The following is a 20,666-nucleotide window of genomic DNA, read 5'->3' on the forward strand; positions in this document are numbered from 1 at the left end:
TAAACATTGAACATTAGAAATACCTTATGAACAACTACAAAGTTTTCAGCTGCTGAGATTCCAACAAGATTCCAGAAAAGAAAAATGTCCTTGTTTAGATCAGAGTGAGAGATACAGGATTACAAACATACCCCTCGTGTCTTCATGATTTCATCCTGTGTTATTTCGCATTAACTCTCATGTTCTTCACCTCATTTAAACTCATTCCTCTGGACTCTGACAGACTTGAAGGTTTTGTGTTGTCTGTCAAGCAGCAATAAAATGTGGATATGATGAATGTCCAGAACGCTTTAACTCCGATACACTTTCATTTCTTTCTAAACCGTTTTTTGACACTTTGAACAACAGCAAAACAATAATTCTAATGTTTCTGTTTGTGAGAGTCACACTCCCCCCTCCTGCACCCCAACACCTCCAGCACACGCCTTTTGTCCTCGTGCACGGACAAACCCCCTTCTTCAAAATCTAATGAAACATGCTTCCTCTGGAGGGAACTGAAGGGCAGAGAGAGGAGGAGGACCATCAAATATAATGAACCGTGTCAGTCCCTACCTGATCCACACAGGAAGATGAGTGCAAACAAACACTGACCTTACACTCATCATCTACTGATTTTCATTTTCAGATGGACACATTCTCACATCCTCTCTTCAGTCCATCTTCATCTTCTGTCTCCCTCAGCCTCCCAGAGCCCCGCCCTGCCAACTCTACATCCTCCTTCTCCCTCTATTGTTCCCTCTCTTCCCATTTTTTACCACATCTACAGTGCATGTTCTCCCCCCACCCCTGCCGGCCCACCATCCCCTGCCAGGAAGCATCTCGGCTAATTTCCTCCTTTTATTGAATTGGGATGAGGGGCGGATGGAGGAGAAGATAAAAGGATGGACAGATGAGCCGATGCTCGGGATGAGTGCTAATGGAGCCAGTGTTAAATTCTCACTTCAAAACTGCAGCGCTGCATCCTCCCTTCATGTCATTGGTTGTTCTGTGGCTCCTCTAGAACAGAACAAAATGTGTCCTCTTTGTTCACATCCCCACAGTCCGCTTCCATGAGTGCACTCGTGTATTATTGAGTTGTATTCAAACCACTGCAGCAAAAAGCTTTCTTTCACAAGGCGACGGATTCTCAGTCTTTAAGAGGGACTCAGTCTGGGTTTTCGGGGACAAACACCTTCTTATTTTCTACTTATATGACAGATTTCCAAGCTAACAAGACCAAATTAATGAAATATTTACGGTGTCCATCTAAGAACAGTGGTAGAATTTTAAAGTGACCCAGGTAAAATGAAGAAAAATAAGATTTTACAACATTTGAAGTTCTATTTTACCCCCCAAAATATATATTCAAATGTATGTGATATATAAGGAGCATTAAGAAAAACATCAGTCAGAGATAAGTCTGTTAGACTTTATCAACGGTGTTCACAATAACTCTAGAGCTCTGTTTGAATTCCCTCCCTAATCCCTGACTACTAAAACACTATAAAGTGCAGGACTATCTAGTGCAGATGATTCAAACTCAATCACACAACTGGCCAAAACCCAAAACACACCTCAGGTCACGGGCCGAACAGGATAAACATTTATAGAACGCTCTAAAACTAACATTTTTAAAACTTTAAAACTGTAACTTGTAACATATTTATGACCTAAATATATACCATTACCTGTGATAATGCTAGTGTGAATGCTGTAAGCTTAAGATGCTGAAATTAATAGCTGAAAACGCTGAATTTGATAGCCAGCTAAAATATTAGCTAAATGACAAATTAGACAAAAAAAAACTTATGTTAGCCAAAACAGCTAGCATATAAATATTAGCTTAACTCCAAAACAGCCTGAAAAACATTTTTAAAAAGCCTAAATTAGCCAAAACAGCTAGCATGTAGCTGAAATATTATCCAAACTCCAAAATAGCCTAAAAAAATCTTCGTAAATGGCAAAATAGTCCATAAATCTAGCAGAATGGCAATTTTTAAAACTTTAAAACTGTAACTTTTTAACAGAATTATGAATAATAAAAAGGCAGAAATATTATTCAGAATAAATCAACTTAAACCTTAAATAACTTTCAATATTTTACTCTACATAAAACTATATTTTGTCAAAATTATTCAAGTTAAAAATGAGCTCAAGATAACATCGGGTCATTAATAACAATAAAATAAAATGATCTGGAGGGCCGGATCCGGCCCCCGGGCCTTGACTTTGACACGTGATCTAGCCTTGGAATTTAAACGCTATTCAGACATCACGCTCACTACTTTTTTTTTTAACAAGTATGACATTACCGATTTTACAAAGTGAAATGTAATTAACACGATCATTTTATAATGTCTATTTGTGACTCCACTTTGTTCTGACGCTGAAAATGTGGATGATTTATTAAAAAATACATTTAAACATCCTTTTTTTTTTTTTTACAAAAATTTTTCACATGCAATGCATTGTGGTCTATATTTAAAAATCTAGCGAGCATCAACGCGCACAAGTTTTTCGTAAAGACTTCTATGAGATTTCTAGGTATTCAAATTCAAATTTGTAGGTTTGTCAAAGTATGCCACAAATGGCCCGCGGGCCGCCAGCATGAGACCCCTGGTTTAATGGGTCCATTTAAGAATGAAAAAGCTCAATATACCAGACCGGACCGCTCAGTGGAAACGAGGCTTAGGGGACCCACGTGCACCCCCACCCTCTCCTGAACAAGGAGGAGACCCATCAAGGGGGAGGGGCTTAGAAAAAAACCTCTCCATGACGGATCTCAGTTTTTACAGCTCAGATTTGCACATAGAATATTCCAAGTAGAGAAAGACTTTCCAATGATTAAAAATAAGATGAAGCCTTGTAATGTGAAAGACGAAAAAGACGAGGAGAAAGCAAGAAGTTGCAGTACTTCCTAAAATCCAGAAACGGGAAAAAGAACAACAGAATGATGTGGGGGAGGGGCAACAATAATCATTTTTTCTTTTTAACTGAAGTCACTCCATGGTGAACTGATTCATTCCATCATTTGAAGTATTTGTGTTTCTTCTGTAGAGCCTGACCACATTCATGAACACAAACGCTGCAGAGCGGCGTGTTCGTCTGCACAGACCTTTGTGTTGAGCTTCAGCTGCTGCTTCATCTTCATGGAAGTGCTCGTGATGGGGAGGTTGTAGTCGACCTCCTCTGACACGAAGGAGCCTGGAAGGTTGTTTTCTGCAGAAAGAAAAAGAGAAAACTATTTCAAATGTCTGACTGACCAACACCAATCCTCTTTGCTGTGCAGAAGTCGACGGTCAGTCTGGTTTCATGAAGGTTCTGTTGAGGTGTCTCGGTGATGTTCTGATCGACTCCTCCATTCTCAGTTCTTTTTTTAACGTGGATTTTTAGTTTGTACATGTTAGTATATCTGAATTTGTTGAATATTACCTCTCTTTATGCTTCCGTGTTTATGTTCCTTGATTTACTGCATTTTTTTTATTGTTAACACGATAATTTGAGTAGATTCTGAAAGAGAAAAGCGTCTCACGCTGTGAAAGTGATACGTAACTTCCAGTTAATGGATTTAGACCCGGAAAACAAAGAACTGAACTCTGTTCGACACAATTTTAATTAAATAATAAAAGGTGACCTTACTAATCTCAACATAAAAATGTACAAATTGCTTTAAACAGCGTTCAGCTGTCAGCTTTGACCTTCTAAACCTGTAAACCGGAAGTTACTTTGGCGTTTTGTGTGACGTCACGTGAAAAGGATCAATTTGGACCTCTGAGAATGGGGACCTATTTTCAGAGAACGATAGTCAAATGAAACAAAAAGTTTAAAAGTTTTTTTATGATTAAAAAAATTAAATGCAAAAATATAATTTTACCTTTTAATATATTTGAGATATTTCAGCACTAAGAACTCAGTTCAGGCTCAGATTTTCCTTCAGCGCTAAAAGATTAATCAAAGTTTTTAATAATTTAAGAATTCATCTTTAAGAAAACGGAAAAACCGGGCAGTCAGTGTAAATGTTATTTGTAAAGTACTTCCCTTTGCTATTGGGAATTTAAAAAAAGAAAAAAAATTCCAACTGATCTGATCAAAACCGGATTACATAATTATGTAAAACAGTGAAATAAGTTTGTTTCTTCTCACTCCTTTTCAAGGAATCAATCAAACTCTACTGACTTTAGTTAATTATCACAAAACATAAAACATGAATGAACCAAATGTGACAAAAGTGTGTTTTATGTTTTATTTTTGTCCGTTTTCTATTATCTAATCAATGCGTTTCATTATTTCTGTAATGAGTTTGAAATAATTGTGTGTTTTTTCAATCTATGCTTGAAATAAATCAATCAATCAATCAAAGTAGATTTTGTGAACAACCAGTTATAGTTTATCAACTTTCTTTTCATTTTAACCGACACTGTCAAAGCTAAATAATTAAATACAGAATGTAAACTTCAGCCTCGCCTGACAAACTGTCACTAAAACTGGTATTTAAATATCATAATAAACATGAATGCTAGTTTATTACAGCATCATTGTAGCATTAGAGAGTTGGTCGTTGCATTGTAATCCAGAGCTTGGTGTGTGAGAAAAATCAATTCATCAATCAGTCAGTCAGTCAGTCAATAAATAAATAACTATTTATGCATATTTTGAGTAGAATCCTGGATTTGTCTGTCAAATGTGGATCCATTCTCTTGTTTTATCGATTTTAAGTACTAGTTTGGAGGTTTCAGGTTTTATTTGTTACCAGCTGTTTTAATTGTTAATTGTTTTAAATGTTAAAGTTTTTATTTGTGTGGCCTGGTTTGAAGTGACCTACTGACCCTTCAGGGTTAAAGACTCTTGATTTCAACTGACGACTCCTGAAGTTAAACTGTGATTGGGCTTTCAGCATCGTGTTTATGTTAAAAAAATAGAATAGTAAGAAGACAGAAGAGAATCTTTTTGTTTATTTGACACAAAGGACCCCCCCCACACACACACACACACACACACTGCCCATCTCATCCTGCTGTCGGTGTCAATTAAACAGAGCTCCAGTCCACACTGATTAATTGCATTTAATAATTCACAGCTGAACTTTAGTGAAAAACACTTAGCATAGCGATAAAGATGGTGTTGAGACTGTGTCATGATGAGGCTGAAACCCCCACAGTGTCCTGAGGCAATTAGCTGCTCTCTGAGTGCCACAACACACACTCATACACGTTTTTCTGCAACGTGGGGACTCCTGACTGGAAGATTACAAGTGGGGACTTCACATTTTTAGGGAAATGTAGGCATATTTTTGTCCCACCTTTTCTCCTTTTCTTTTTAGGTTTTTAGCACTCAAACACACACATGCTCACTAACTTTCCACAATTTTAAAATCTTAATTTTTTCTTGTTCTTGGTTACTGGTGGGGACCTGCGTCTTGTCTCTCACACACAGACGTGCATGTGTGAGAATTTGAGGGTTTTCATCATATGTATAGATTATTACACTCTCTAGAGAAATCTTCTCCATCACATTCCATTCTGGATATTTCCATTTCCAAACAGAGCCGTGTGATGCAGGTGTGAGGAGATAGAGTATCACTTTTTTTTAAATCTAAAATAATATTCACACACATAAAAATAGATGAGCAGATAAGTTGTACTTCATTCAGAAAATGTCTTTAATATTCAATTTACTGGAAACTGGTCTTTGTTTCAGAAATACTCGAATGTGTTGCTCTGTGTTGTGTTTTTGTTGGTTAAACTGACCCACCAATGACCCTTGTGCTGTCCTTGGTATGTTGGGAGTGGGGTCATTTGAACCCCATAAGACAGCGTGCTGAACTTAGTTCATTCATTCATTCATTCATCTTCTTGTCCGCTTCTTCCCTTCCGGGGTCGCGGGGGTGCTGGAGCCTATCACGGCCACTGATAGAATAAACCTACCTTGATTATCGACTTATCTAATTTTGAAACAGTTTTGATGGTACAGGTCGAATCTTTTCAATTAGTTCCAGACAGAAAGACTTAAATTAGACTGATAGATCTGGCTGGATCTTAGGAAGATAAATTCATTAAACAATTAAAGTAATTGTTTCTAAAGTCTCGAAGTAAAAAATGGAATGAGGAAACAGAAGAAGAGTTTTTAACTTCAGAGAAAAAACATTTAATTTAACAGATAAAAACCAAGAGTTCTACTTGAAATAAGGATTAAATGCAAAAGTTTTTTCCACACATCAAACCCATTCTACTGCAGTAACCAGCTCTCTGATGTTAAGAAGAGTTTGATAATATAGTTTCATGCTTATTATTGGAAAATACCAGATTGGCATTTTCCATTTTGTAATTTGGCCCCTCCCCCTCCAGAACACGGAGCTAAAACTGATTCAGAGTTATCGATACTTTTTTGCTTTGTTTTCTGTGTTTCACTTTATTTAGTAAAACTGCAGCTTGATCATAACTGCTTCTGCTACAGACAGAAAACTGCAGGAAATCCCTCGGATCGTGGTCACGGTTGTCTCCCGCGTGTTCGTACCTTTGCAGTCCTGTCCCGCGGCGCCTTGATGCGTCCGCTTCTGACACTCTCCACAAGTCATGAGGAAGCGAGTCACCGCCTCTCTGGGCAGGAAAGCGTACGTCTCTGCGATCTGAAAATGAAGAAACCATCAGGAAAACTAAAGAGAAACAATGAGTTAGAAACATGACCAAAACATCCTTAAATGTTCTTCAGAAAACCGCTGAAAGGAGCATGAAATGATGGAATTTGACAGTTAAACATCACCGGAGCTCTAGTGTTTATGTTCTTTGATTTACTGTAACTTTTTAACTGTGAACATGATAATTCCTGGAGGTTTTGAATGAGAAAAGCGGCTCGCGCCGCTTTTCTCATTCAAAATCTACTGGAATTATCATGTTCGCGGTTGAAAAGCTGCACATGAAAGATTTTGTGGTTATTTTGATCCACTTTTAGCATTCCGAGTGGATTTTAAATTATTATAATATTGTTTTTAGATCCAAAAGCATGTTTTTTCTTGGACATAGTTTCTGCAAAGCTGAAAAGATAAGCTAATTCTTCTTTAATAGTCCTAGTAAATCTTCTGTCCATCCTGAAAGAGGATTTCTCCTTCAGGTGTAAATCCCTGAAGTTTCTTCTTTTTTCCTGAATCAGGTTTTTTTTAGGAGTTTTCTAAGGACAGGGATAACCTGTTTAATTAAGTCTGCTTAGTTTTTAGCTATATTTTATGACTGACCTTCTGCTTCTGTAAAATTACCGGCATGAAGCCCAATGAGGCAATATTTTTGTGATATTGGGCCATATTAATAAAACTGAACTGATACGAAAATGTAGAAAATGGTTATCGGTGCAAAGCTGCTATTCTCAGCTGTGGAGTCCAATCAATTGTGATTAATTGCTGTAATGGTTGAAGAGTTACAGTAATTCAAAGACCGTTAACGGGTCACATGACTCCTGTGTTACTTTTATTTTTTCTTTTTGTAAAACCTGAGGAATAGAACAAAAGTCACAAATGTGATATTTTACATTTAGATGAGAGGTTTTGTGTATAAAGGATTGATAACAACGTTGGTACAGCTAAAGAACTGCATGGAGGATTACAGAAGCTTTAGTAAGTTTAAGCCCATAAAAATAGAAATATCTATTTTGAGAAAAAAAAGCAGAAAGCAGACCAAACAGAACTGGAGGCTGGTGTTTCTCAGACAGACTAAATCAATCACTCTGCCTATAAAAAGCAGGTTAAAGTGACTCTACTTAACTCACAACGGCACAGACAGATGCTGGCTCTGCAGACAAACCGGACTAAACATGTGAGGAACACAAAATCAGTGTGTGAGTCTATGAAATCAGAAAGTCACTCTTTAGGTTGTAATAAATAAGTTTAATATACTAATAAGAGGTAAATAACTGAACCTGAAGGTCGCTTCGCTATTACTGCCAAGACAGCACAGAGAGGCTGGTGGTGGAGCAGCAGAGAATAAACTGGGTTTCAGTGTCAGGGGATGGAAAACGTGAAGACTCACAGGAACAGAGAAGTAACTGAGCCATGGAGCATGGTGTGAACCCTCATGACTCTGAACTCCTCCGACTGCACAGTCCTGACTGATGCGTCACATGACTGCAGAAGACAAATGGAAGACAACCTGACAGGAGCTGCAGGTTGTAGACTCCTGGACTGTGCGTGAGTCTGTGCACGTGACACCATAGGATGTCAACACAAACAACCCCGACTTTCCCACTTCCTGAACTGTAGCAGTCAGGCTCAGTATTTCCTGCAGCCCCGTCCAGGTTTGACCATTTTCTCCTGCAAACGTTTGTATCCATCGTGAGGAAAACGGTGGTCGAAGCATAAAGTTTGCTGTCTGTAATTCTGATGAGAACATTGGTGCAAATTTGCTGAATTGCTAAAAAAAATTACAAAAAAAAAATTGCTGAAAGGATTGCTCAGTGAGTGGAACAGTTATCAACAGAATGGTAAAAAATAGACTATTTTGCTAAAGACATGAAACAATGAAAGAACAGAAGAACTAAAGGAAAGAAAAACCTTTTTTTTAATATTTGCAATCAAAACAATGATGAAGCAACAAAAAGCTTTAAACAGCCACAATAAGAATGTCAGCATTTGTTCTTAATTTGTCTGTTTCTTATTTTGCATATTTATATATTTTATTTTGTATATTTCTGAGGGGCGGAGTCTTTGTTAGACTGTGTTGAGCAGAGAAAACTTTTGTTGTGACGTCACTTGTTGAGTTCCATATGACAAAAGAGATCAAGCAAAGAAGATGGAAAGTTATGACTTATGACATAAAGACTGAGAAGAAAAGAAGTTTTAAGAGTTATGAAGCTGTCTGGAAACTTTTTCTTGCTTTTCTTTGGTGAATGCGGCCGGCGAGGTTCGTGTTTTCAGTTTTTGTTCATGTAATTTATTATAGCAAAATTTGTATTGAAGTTATTTATCTGTGTGCTAGTTTGACGGTGACTTTGTGCACTAAGAAGAGGAATAAATTCATCAGTGCAACAAACTGCTGTCTAATTTCTTGACTGGAGAGAGAAAAGCTTGAGTTCATATTTAGTCTGTTCCTCTGGTCCGTCTGGAGTGATTGGAGATGAGTCTGATGGTTTTCGGAGGTCCATTCTGTATTTGTACGACATGCAACAATTCTCCACATCGTGCTCACTTTGTCTAGCACAGTTTTGCTTGGAGAATCTCTTAATAAAATAGAAAACAATGATAAAAGTCTGGGAAAATCTGTGAACAGACTAAAGCTGTAACCTGCATCACCAGATCATTACATAAACTCTTACATTCCAAATCTGTTAGAATATTGACTAAAGAATCTCAAAGATAAAACAGAAGTAATTCATTACAAATTTAATAAAGTAAAAAAGTTATAATCTGTACTGTAATGTATCTGTAAGAAAAAGAAACAAAATTCAACTTTTAAAGCATAAAACATGACAAAACCCAGCAGACGAGAGAGGAATTGATGCAAAGAAGCAGATTTTCACATCACCGTCTGTGGAACTCCTTCATGTTACCAACAGAGGGCAGCATCAGCAGCTGAACCAGCAGATGACACAGGAGCATCCAGACAGTTCAGTCTGGTTAACTTAACACTAAACTGTTCTGGATGCTGATGAGCGGCAGACAGACATGTTAACGAACAGGAATAAAGACCAGCGGTCCTGCGTCAGCGTGCGGCGTGCTCACAGCTTTGTAGGTCTTTTTCTGGCCGGCGTGCTTTGGCGTCTTCCCAGGATCAGCGCCGGTCTCCACGTGCATGGAATAGATGATGTCAAAGAAGTCCTCCACCACCGCCACGCGCTTCAGAGACGAGTCACCGTGTGATGGCTCCTCCACGCACTGAAGAGAGAATGTGGGGTTAGACCTCTACAGAGAACGCAGAGCACAACAGAACCTGAACTTCAACAAAGTAGACTCTTGTTTCAAGAAAACTTGTCTTATTTTCTGACTTATCGAGAAAGTTGTTCAAAAGGAAAATAATCTTAGCTTAAGAAAACATCTCTTAGAGAATAGAATTTTTTTCTGGCTAAGATCATTTTCTACCACCTGCATCTTTTAAACTTTAAGGATGAAAAGCAGCAAAAGAAGAAGTTCTTAGGGACAGCTTTAAGGTCAAAAATAAAGGAAGAGGAGGAAAAAAACGGACTCAAAACAAAGATTTGTCTGTTTTTGATTTTTTTTTCATTTTCCTTTCTTTAAACCCTTAACAATGGAAATATCACATAAGACTGGAGATGTCTGTCAGAACATCTACCACGCTGAAGGAAGAGTCTCAAATGATGGTACAGTGGTTAGCACAGTTGCCTGACATTGCAAAAGTCGGGGTTTGTGTCCCAGTTAGAGAGAAGTATTATTATTATGACATTTTTTAGGTGGTTATTATTTAATCCTTGACAATTAAAATAAATAAATACTTGCAGCAACTGTGGTATTTGTGTGTGCAAAGCTTTGTTTCTTTCAGACTTGTTTTCAAATTGCAGTTTTGAAAAATAAATTTAATGTAGAGACATCAAACCAGCAAACATTACACCCCAAATTATGTGATTCTTACAGAAGTTTAAATATTTTTGAAGATATTAAAAGTGAAGGATGTAAAACTGACATTTTGCTATTAGTTTAGATGGGATTCTCAACTCAACACAAGAACTTTATCTTCAATTTAACATGAAGACTTTATAGTTGACAAGTAAAACTTTTTTACCGCTGGATGCTTGTCTTTCTGAGCGTAACAAAACTGAAAGAATTCTTATAATCAGGCTGCGATAATGTTTGCATACTTCTTAACAGAGATTCCACTTTTTCCCTTTAAGAAACTTCAGTTTTTTCCTGCGAAAATATAAGCAGTTAGAGCAAAGATATTTAGCACTTCAAGCCTGCTTCTTAAGAAAATGTTAATCAAAACACATAATATAGTATTGATCTCTGTCACTGTTCCTGCTGTAACTTTAACCTAAATGGATGTTTCTATTTTTCTGAAGTGTGCTAACACACCAGTTGACCGGTTAACCTTTCCCATCTCCCTGTCCTTCATATTTTACAGCCTGCATGAAGGCACACACATGAACAAACACAACACAGACACCCAAAGTCTCAGAGAGCAGCTCGTCACAACAGAACCACGTCAGTGTACAAAAGCTTTGGACAGACACCGCAGTCCCGGTAGATGTTCTTCATTTCTGCAGACTATCATGAACTTCAGGTCAGATGAGCTCAAGTATGATCAGAGGGTCAGAACACCACGGTGGAGAACAAGATCCTTCAGCGGAACTTCAAAGTCCCACTCCCATCATGGTTTCAGCAGGAGCTCATCGGAAAATCACCTCTGAGTTGTGAGTGGTACCACTGGTGCGGAGTAAGCCAGCACTTATGTCCCATCATCCCTTTGTTTGCACTTTCTCTCGTTAGTTTTCAGACCCTCACATTAGTGCAAAAAATGGTGAGCAATATCAGAGCCATCCAGACGAACAGTTTTAAATCCAGATTCCAGCTCAGACGAGGACAGCAAAGACGTTCATGGATGTGTTTGTCTGTAAGTGGATCCATCAGAATGGAGCAGAGCAGGGAGTTTGGGGCCTGTTTTAAAACGCAGATTTAAAAACGCATATTTAGACTTTTTATATTAATTATTGAGCATGTCTGTTTAAGAAAGTGGGAAAATGTCAAGTTTTCACCAGAATGTTCACAATCTAAGTTCAAAACGGCTGATGAGAAAACTCTGATGACCCAGCATTCTAGCAGCATTTAAACGCATCATTTATGGACAAATATTGAAGACGTGAAAAGAGTCTCACATCAGATTAGTGTGTAAATACGATTTTGTGTCTGTGTGTGTCTGGAGATTTGTGTGTACTTTTTAAAGATTTGTATGTGTAGTTAGTTAAAGCCAATGTAATCTTAAGTTGTGTGTGTGTAAACTGTATTTTGAATTTCTTTTGTATTTTGTCATTTTTGTACATGTGAAACCACAATTCCAAGTACACACAGAAAGTGTATTGTATGAGTAACAAATAAAGAATTATACAAACACAAATCAGATGAGACTATTGTGTGTCCATTGCGAGTAGCTAAAAAATACTATAACCTGCCATACATTTGTAGAATGACAAAACCATAAAAACAACATTAACAAAACAACAGAATCTCATAATACTTAGACAAGGATTGGTTCAGCCAAAGACAAAACAACAAAAACAGAATTGATTATGAAATAAAATACAGGATTTGTTGAAAAGGCTTCTGTGGAGAACCAGGACGTCCATATTAATCAAAAAGGGAACACAGAATGAATGAGACAGAGGAAGACTCACAGATAAAAAAGAAGAAGCAGTTCTCGTGTTCTTGAACAAACAGAGTCTGCTAAAAAAAAGAATGAACTAAAAGCGGTGAGCGTCGTTCTTTTGGAGGAGCTGCTTCACAATCGTGGTGAATTCAGTAAATCGCCACCAAACGCAGCTCCTTTTGGAAAAAGAAAGAAACAAACCCGACCTGTGGAAAACTGCAGTCTAATCCATGAGAATGCTGTGGAACATGTGGAAGATGGAAACGTTCTGACCCGTCAGTGGTTGGTGGGGGGTGCAGTGCTTTTCTGGTTGGAGGTAACATGTCAGTCTGAATGAAAGCTCTGAGAAGAGAGTGATGGGAGGGATGAGAAGGTCAAGAAGGAGAAGGCAGCATGATGACGGTAATTGAAGCCCTGCAGCCTAATTAGGACTGGTGTTCATTTATTTTCCCCATTGGTTTTGTAAAGGGGTCTGATCACCATGGCAACAAAGAACACTGGTGGGAAATGAGCTAACACCCACACAATAAAATCTTCTTAACTGAAAGCAAACAAAAAATCATTTCATCTTAGTTGTAATAGTGTGAATGCTTAGTGAGCATTCGCACTATTTTGGAGTTTAGCTAGTATTTTAGCTACATGCTTACACGTTTGGCTAATTAGTTATGTACTGAGGTTTTTATAGGCTAATTTAGGGTTTAGCTTGTATTTTAGCTACATGCTAACACGTTTGGCCTAATTTGCTATGTACTGAGGTTTTTATAGGCTAATTTAGAGTTTAGCTTGTATTTTAGCTACATGCTAACATGTTTGGCTAATTCGTTATGTACTGAGGTTTTTATAGGCTAATTTAGAGTTTAGCTAGTATTTTAGCAACAGGCTTGAGATTTTTGACTAATTTAGTTTACTGATGAATTTTAGGCTATTTTTGAGTTTAGCTAGTAGTTAAGCAACAAGCTAGCTTTTTTGGATAATTTGGCATCTCCTGAGGTTCTTTGGGCTATTTTGGAGTTTAGCTCATATTTAAGCAGCACACTAAATATTTTTGCAAAACTGGCAGGATTTTTGGGCAATTTTACTACAACATTTTCAGAAATTTCATCGCCCTTTTATAGTTTTTTAATGAAGTTTCCTGTCTATTAGCATATTTAACATTTTGTAAATAGCTTTTGCATTTTCAGCAAACCCCTTCAGCAATTGAGGTAAATTGCATCACCATTTTCAGCAAAAAGCGTTCACACTAGCATTATCGCAGGTAATGCAACTTTTCTAGGTTTTTTCTATTCAATTCTTCGAGTATCTTCAGATTTCACTGGGTTCTCCCAAGTTTGTGAAAAGGAAAACAGTCAATAAAAAAAGTTGGAATTTTACTCATAAAATGTCAAAATGCTCCCCCAAACAAATGAAACTTGTTGTACACCTGCAACTTTTATGAGGAGAACATTTTCTACCAAAGTGCTAATTCAAAGCTTCTGCTGCCCTACAACTTTCAGGAGAAGTTTGTTTCACAACACAAAAAAGTGCTGTTGTGCATCAGCATTGCATATGAACTCTGGCTCAGGTCATGTGACCTTTTCCAGCCAATCTCAGAAAAGAATGAATCAGAAACAAATGAGAGTGACTCAAGTTGAAAACGAGGACAACTGTTTCTGGGACAAGAGAAAAAGAGATTTATTGTTTCTTGTCTATGTTGCCACATGACTGCGGCTTTTTTAAAGAATTCAATTTAAGAGATAGTTCCAACTAAAAGATTTTAACTTTTACAAACCATGTGTTGCTATCCGATCACTACAGCTAGCCAATCAGTACCCTGCATTCATAAAATGTGTCTACTTCTGTTAAAAGCATTTTACAGTACTTATGGTTAGATTGTCTCTTGAAATGTTAACAGTTATTATTACCTTTTAAAATAATTAAATTAGTGGAAACATTTATTTTGATGTTGACAAAAGAAGTTACACAATTGGACTGAATAATTCTTCTTGCGCATGCCCAAAGTCAAACTGCACAGATCTGCACAGGTCCAAAGTCAGGCCACATGGCTGATCCATCAGATCTGTACTGTATATGTTAATGATAGTTTAATGATAGTTTACTCTCCATATATGAAGATACCTCCACCTAACAGACCCATTATTAACTCCATTATCAGAGACACATTATTAACAATTGGATCGACGACTATGCTAGTCAGCCGCCTGGTGGCAGCTTAGCGAGCAGGTGAGCTCCATTTCCCAGGCTCCTGTAGAGCTGAAAGCTGTCGCCGCTCCCCACGTTGTGCCAGAGCTAGCGAGGTCTACTGCTCAGGCTTCAGGTCCCTGGGCAGTGGAGCTCCTCGGCTTGCCCGCCAGCAGTTAGCTGCCATGAGCACCGTTGTAGCATGCAGGATTGCTATAGCAGCAGTTATGAACCCGTCCCAGTGGACGGTCAGAGGAAAGCTTCTCATCCATTAGTCAGTAGATGTTCCTTCAAGGTCACCAGAGGTTTTATCCAAACTTGAAAAGATCATATGTAAAATTTCTCCCTAAAATCCCATTTTAAATAAGTCTGTTTTAGTATTAGGTCTAAAATCTATCATTCAAATATGCTTAAATGTGTTACCAGGCTAAAACCAGACCTACCCCGTGACCTCTGTGTGAAGTGATGGTCTGGAGACATGGGCTTCAGGTCACATGGGGGTAGTGCATGTACACAGACAGGGCAGAGCTTTGATTTCTGTTAATGTGGGGTCTGCACACTGACAGAGTAAGGGGCTCTTAGAGTGAGCAGAGATCACTGATAGACAGTCAGCACCGGCCAATCCTCAACAGATGCAGAAACACGCGGAGACACAAGTCAGCTCTACATGATCACAACAATACACACAGAGGTCCCTACATTCACACAGACAAAACACTTTTCTGCAGCTTTTCCTGAAACAAAAATACATTTTATCCTCCTGTGACATTACCTACAACTGCTACGTTTCTGTTTCAGCACTGACCTTGAAAAGTGTTGCTCCTAAATTAAGTTTGTCATTTTGGATCAAATCCTCTAATAAAATAACAGAGTAAAAAGGTAACGTCTTCCAAAAAGACAGACGGAAGATTCTGTAGAAAACATCTGCCAGAACACGCTAGCATGCTCCAGGAGATCTCGATAGCATGCTACAGCGCAGCTCGCTAGCTAGATAAAGCAAAGCTCACTAGCTCGCTGTAGAGGAGCATGATAGCATGCTGTAGAGGAGCTCACTAGCATGCTATGGTGGAGCTAGCTAGCCAGATATAGCAGAGCTTGCTGTAGAGGAGCTCACTAGCATGCTATGGTGGAGCTGCATTCTGCATCTAAAATGAAAGTTTTTTTGCTGATCACCACTAGCTCAGTGGAGAAATTGAGTGTTGGTGGGCGGAGCTGTCAGAGCAGATTCTTCCTGGAGGAGCTGTTAGCATCGATCTTACATCAGCACGTTTCCATCCGCTCGTTTTCGTGGGTATGGGAGGGGCTGCTGCAGACTGCGCAGGTTTTTAGAGGATTACTCTTAAATGCATGAATGGATCAAAATGCCGCTTTGGGGTTCTTTATAGTGAGAAATGAACAGTAAAATGCATTTAAAACCTCGAAAACTAGAGTTTTCATGGTAGGGCCCCTTTAAAGGAATATGGGCATATTTTGGACAAACTTTATGGCGCCACCTGGCCTTGCTGGCTGGGAGATATCAATATCTCCACGCTGTTTCAATGCTGAGTGTATTTGTTTATGTTTTTTAAAGTAACTTCCCACCTGTGTTTATCGTTCTATTTAAATGCTAAAAAAGTTACTAAATATTTATGTATCTACCAGTTTTGTTTTGTTTTTTTAATCGTTTGACACTTTGATTTTCATTTGGTATCATAATTATTTGTTTCTTTTGGTTTGTAAAATGTTTTGGATTCACTTCTTAATTTTTTATCTAATTTCAATAAGTTTGTTACTTAAATAAACTATTTTCCATTTAATTGAAAACATTTTTTTAATTCTGTTTTTATGTTTATCTAGTAATTGTAAAAGAAAACTTGCAACATCAACAACAAAAACATTCAAGACGATTAAAAATAGATCGATCTTGTATTGATATTGGCGTCATTGACCGGTATCGGATCATACTCGGTACCGCCCAACCGAAGTCCTGCTGACTCCTCATCACCGCACTGACTGATGGGTAATTGGAGCTCTTTAAATGACCGGTGGCGGGTTCGAGTCCAGCAGGACCACAAACAAAAGAGGAAGCTGCACTGACCGCCGCTTTGATGGGGACGAACAGCACGTCCTTGTCCTCGGTTCCGGTCCCGGTCCCGACCTGGAAGCCTTTGGATTTGACCCAGAACTTGAACTTGGCGTTGTTTCCTCCATCCGCCTCGGTGCTGTGGAGCAGCGTCTGCAGGATCCGGTCGTACTTCCGCCGGGTCACGGTCTTGGTCTTCCCCGAATCCCCGTAGGTCCGCAGGCACCAGTCCTGGAAGTTCTGGTAGTTCTGGAAGTCCGCGACCGTCCCCGGTGGGACGGTTCCGACCGACGTCATGACACAGAGAGCGGCTGGACTCTGAAACGGCCGCAAACGTCCGTTGAAGGTTCGGACCGGCGGGCAGCTTCCGCGGGCACGCGCCGGGACTCTCCGCCACCAAAAAGAGGAAAGGAGAAGTTTCCGACCGGAACCGTCAGCTCCTCATGGGGACGGGGATTTCGGGGAGGGACGGGCTGGCCCGCGTGCTCAGACACACCTGTTCGCCGCGCGCCCTGTCCCGCGCGAGGAGGAGGGGTCGCTCCGTCACCCGCTCCGGTTCTGCGGGGCGACAGGAGGGAAACGGTCCCGCGCGGTCATGTTAGAACCCGCAGTGGTTCTAACATGGGGACCGGATAACCCCCGGATCAGATCAGATCTTCAGATCCTGACTTCTGATGGGAGACACCTGGGGCCCGTTTCAAGAAGCAGGTTCAACAAATTTAGAGTGCGGGACAAGAGACCCGGACGGTCCGAGCCACCTGGGGGGTGCAGGGCGGCGCGCGGGAGCGTGCACGAGGCGAACGCAACAGGTTCTCCTGCAGGTGCAGCCCAAACAACAGAAATGTTGTTTCGGGACAAACAGTCTGAGTCTGGTTTTAATGTAAACCGGAATAAAGTCTCAAAGCTTTGAATGGATTCTAGATCCACACAAAACAGAACAGGGATGCTGACTGCTGGAATCTGGAGATGTTCCTCCAAACGGCACTAAAATGACACTAACGACCCTTTTAATCAAGGAAATCTGGATTATGTGACCCTTCTTTTATCTCAAGCAGTCTTGAACTTCTATATTGAAAAATCCTTTTGGTTTCAATCAGATCTGGTGTCGATTCCCTGAACAAACACAACCATCACAGGAAGTTGGAGAATTCGTCTGTTCTTCATTTAGCAACACTTCTCATGGTTCTAAAATCTGCCTCGACTTCTGAAGTCTGAGGATTCACGGAGTCATTCTGAAACACTGACGGATTAAAGACAATTCAAGACAATGTCTGTGGAATTGACAGGAAATAATGTGAAATTCTTCTTCTGCAGCTGTGAAATCAGGAGTTCTAACATGAATCAGTGACTGCAGACCTCAGAGTTATGACTCCTGGAAGATTCTGGTTCTGTGTGGATTTGGAGGCGATGTAGACGGAATGATACAAATGAGAGTTGATATTTATTCATTCTGACCTTAAGATAAAAATTTACTGCACCACTAAATCTATTTTTAACATTTTAAAAATGTAACTTTTGAACATTACTATGAATAAAAACAGGCAGGAGTATTACTCCAGAATAAATCAACAAAACCTTAAATAACTTTCAGTATTTCATTCTCTATTAAAATATATTTTGTGAAAATTATAAATCAGGCCGTTAATAACAATAAAATGAAATGATCTGGAGGGCCGGATCCGGCCCCTGGGCCTTAACTTTGACACACGTGCTCTAAAGGGACATTGAAGGAAAAAAAATCTCTAAAAAACATAAAACATTTTTAAAACATTAACCGGTGCGCACCAGATACTAACTGACAAAAAAAATCTAAAAATGTAAGTTACATTTTTTTTTTAACTTCAATATATATTTTTGTTCCTATTTTCGTACCAAATGCACCAGTTGGTGGATGCCTTTCGGAAATGCTGTTTGTTGTGTTGGAATGTTTGGAAAAATGACTCAAAAACACATGAATGTGAGAAAAACAACAAATCCTCCAACATAAATAACTTCCTGCACCTAAACACACGTCAGTTTATTCACATTGAACCATATAAGGGGAGACACCAGCATCACAGGGACAGTGGAGCATTAATATGGATTATTAATATCATTTTTCCAGATTAAAGGGTTTATTGAACTTGTGAAATATCCAAAAGTATTTGAGGAACTCACATTTTTTCCTGCTTGTAAAAGATTTTCCTTTTTTGCTGTTTTTTTTTTCTTCGTTTATTTGTATGGTTAAAAGCCAAAATGTTTGTTGTGTTTCAGTTCAAATCGTCTGTTAGTTATTTACAGAATTATTTTTATGTTTTATTAATGTCTTTTTTTAATCTGCTATTTCACGTTTTACTTTCAGGACAATTAAGTTGTTTCTTATGTAATACGAATATAATAAATACCAGAAAAAAACACATTAAATATAATAAATGCTCGCTAAACTGGTGTTTGTTGCATTTATAGTTTACTACAACCAATAGTGTTTTTAGGGATGGATTTGGATGTGTTTGCATTGTATTTAGAAGTTTTGCTTCCTTTTTTTGGTATTTAAATGAACTGAAATATTGAGTGACTTTGTTAAAAACAATATTCTGTCAGAATTCTCAGAGTGAGCAGAGCTGTCTGATCAGGATCAACTGTTTGAGAGGAGAAAGTGTTCTGCACTCTGTAATGTACAGTAAGGATTGGAGCTGTAAATGTTTCTACCTCCATTGTGTGTTTTAAAGGTCACAGGTTAAAAATATATAAACTAATCACTTCAACATTTATTTATTTTTGTGTTAAAATGATTTTTTTTGAAACAATACAAATAAAGTTCAAATTAGACAGGAAGTCATTTCTCTAACCTAAAGCTTCTGAAACCAGCGACACAGAAAAGTGAAAACATCAAAAGGAGAAACAGTTAAACTGAACATAAAAATCTTCTTGAACAAGTGTGAAAATTATTTAAAAATTTTGATCTAAATTTTGTCATTTTCATTTTCCTTTTCAAATTTAGCCTAATCAGTTTGGTGAACAGTGCCCTCTAGTGGAAAGATGGAGAAAGTACAAGGCAACATTTTTTTTAATGATTTGTTCGATTTAATTTTAATAGATTCAGTTTAAATCAAAAACAATAAATGATTGACAAGGAGATAAAACATTGATGAAATAAACTAGTTATAATCATGGTTATAAATCCTGTTGAAATTCTGTCATATTTTTGTCACAGGAGCATCAGTGGAACGATCAGCAGAATTCAACGTGAGGTTTGTGGCTCTAAAACCGTCTCTGATCTGCTTTTCAAACATCACTCAGACTGTTTCTCTCTCCATCACTCATAGCTGACTCCTGTTTGGTGAATTAGATGACCGTATGTTTAGTTTAGTTTATTATTTTATCAGAACAGAATACACATACACTGATCTTAAAATGCAAAGATGCTTCCATCAGATTGTAACCTAATAGCTCATTTCTATCTGCAGTCTTTTACAAAACGATGCATTATGCCGAAACATTATAAACATATTTACCAATTTAAGCAGTTTTTAAAAGAAATGCAAAATAAAACATATAATAGAACTAATGCAACATAAAAAAGTACCAATTCATAAAAGCGAAACAACAACACAAAAATAAACATGTTTACACTTTAAAATAAAATCAAATACCCACACTAATGGTCTGGCTCTCCGACAGCCATGAAATGATGTGAATCTCAGTGTAACATCTGACGGTAAAACACTCGCCTGTTCATGTGAGCAAGACTGATGCTCCAGAATCCTTTATTTTAAACTGCAGAAGTCTGCGGTGGTTCTGAGGTTTCATTTGAGAAGTCCATTCCATCTTTTGTCTGCTCTAGATTGATCATGTCTTAACCTTACATCGACTCAGACAACATTTTGTGCTGCAAACACAAAACAAATATTTTGAGTGAAAAAAAAACATATGTGGAATGCAAATATTTAGTATTTTTATTTGCAACTTTGAAAGTTGTATTTTTTAAATGGAACATTTTGTTTGTAATTTAGGACATTTTAAACTCCAAACTGACTTTTGTTCACGGTGTGGTGCCACAAACATCATTTGGTATCATTCAGGCTGAACTTAAAGTGGTGGATGAAGAACTTCTGTTCAGGTTTGAGAGTGACGGGTAACAGGCTGTTTGTGGCTAAGCTAGCGGTGTGTGT

The 20,666-nt window shown here is 38.3% G+C and overlaps 1 protein-coding gene across 1 annotated transcript in view; it reads right to left on the reverse strand.

The window, feature by feature from the left end:
- Positions 1–17,200, reverse strand: part of LOC112144985 (nucleolar protein 4-like) — an 83,494-nt gene extending 66,294 nt beyond the window's left edge. Inside the window, exons 1-4 of the mRNA XM_024269932.1 lie at positions 16,531–17,200; positions 9,683–9,835; positions 6,493–6,604; positions 3,095–3,198 (exon numbers count right to left, since the gene is read on the reverse strand). Coding sequence (XP_024125700.1) covers positions 3,095–3,198; positions 6,493–6,604; positions 9,683–9,835; positions 16,531–16,812 — 651 coding nt within the window. The 5' untranslated portion in view covers positions 16,813–17,200. The remainder of the gene's footprint in view (positions 1–3,094; positions 3,199–6,492; positions 6,605–9,682; positions 9,836–16,530) is intronic.
- Between the last annotated feature and the right edge of the window lie 3,466 nt (positions 17,201–20,666).

This window comes from Oryzias melastigma, linkage group LG5 (genome assembly GCF_002922805.2).
Source record: "Oryzias melastigma strain HK-1 linkage group LG5, ASM292280v2, whole genome shotgun sequence".
Lineage (NCBI taxonomy): Eukaryota > Metazoa > Chordata > Actinopteri > Beloniformes > Adrianichthyidae > Oryzias > Oryzias melastigma.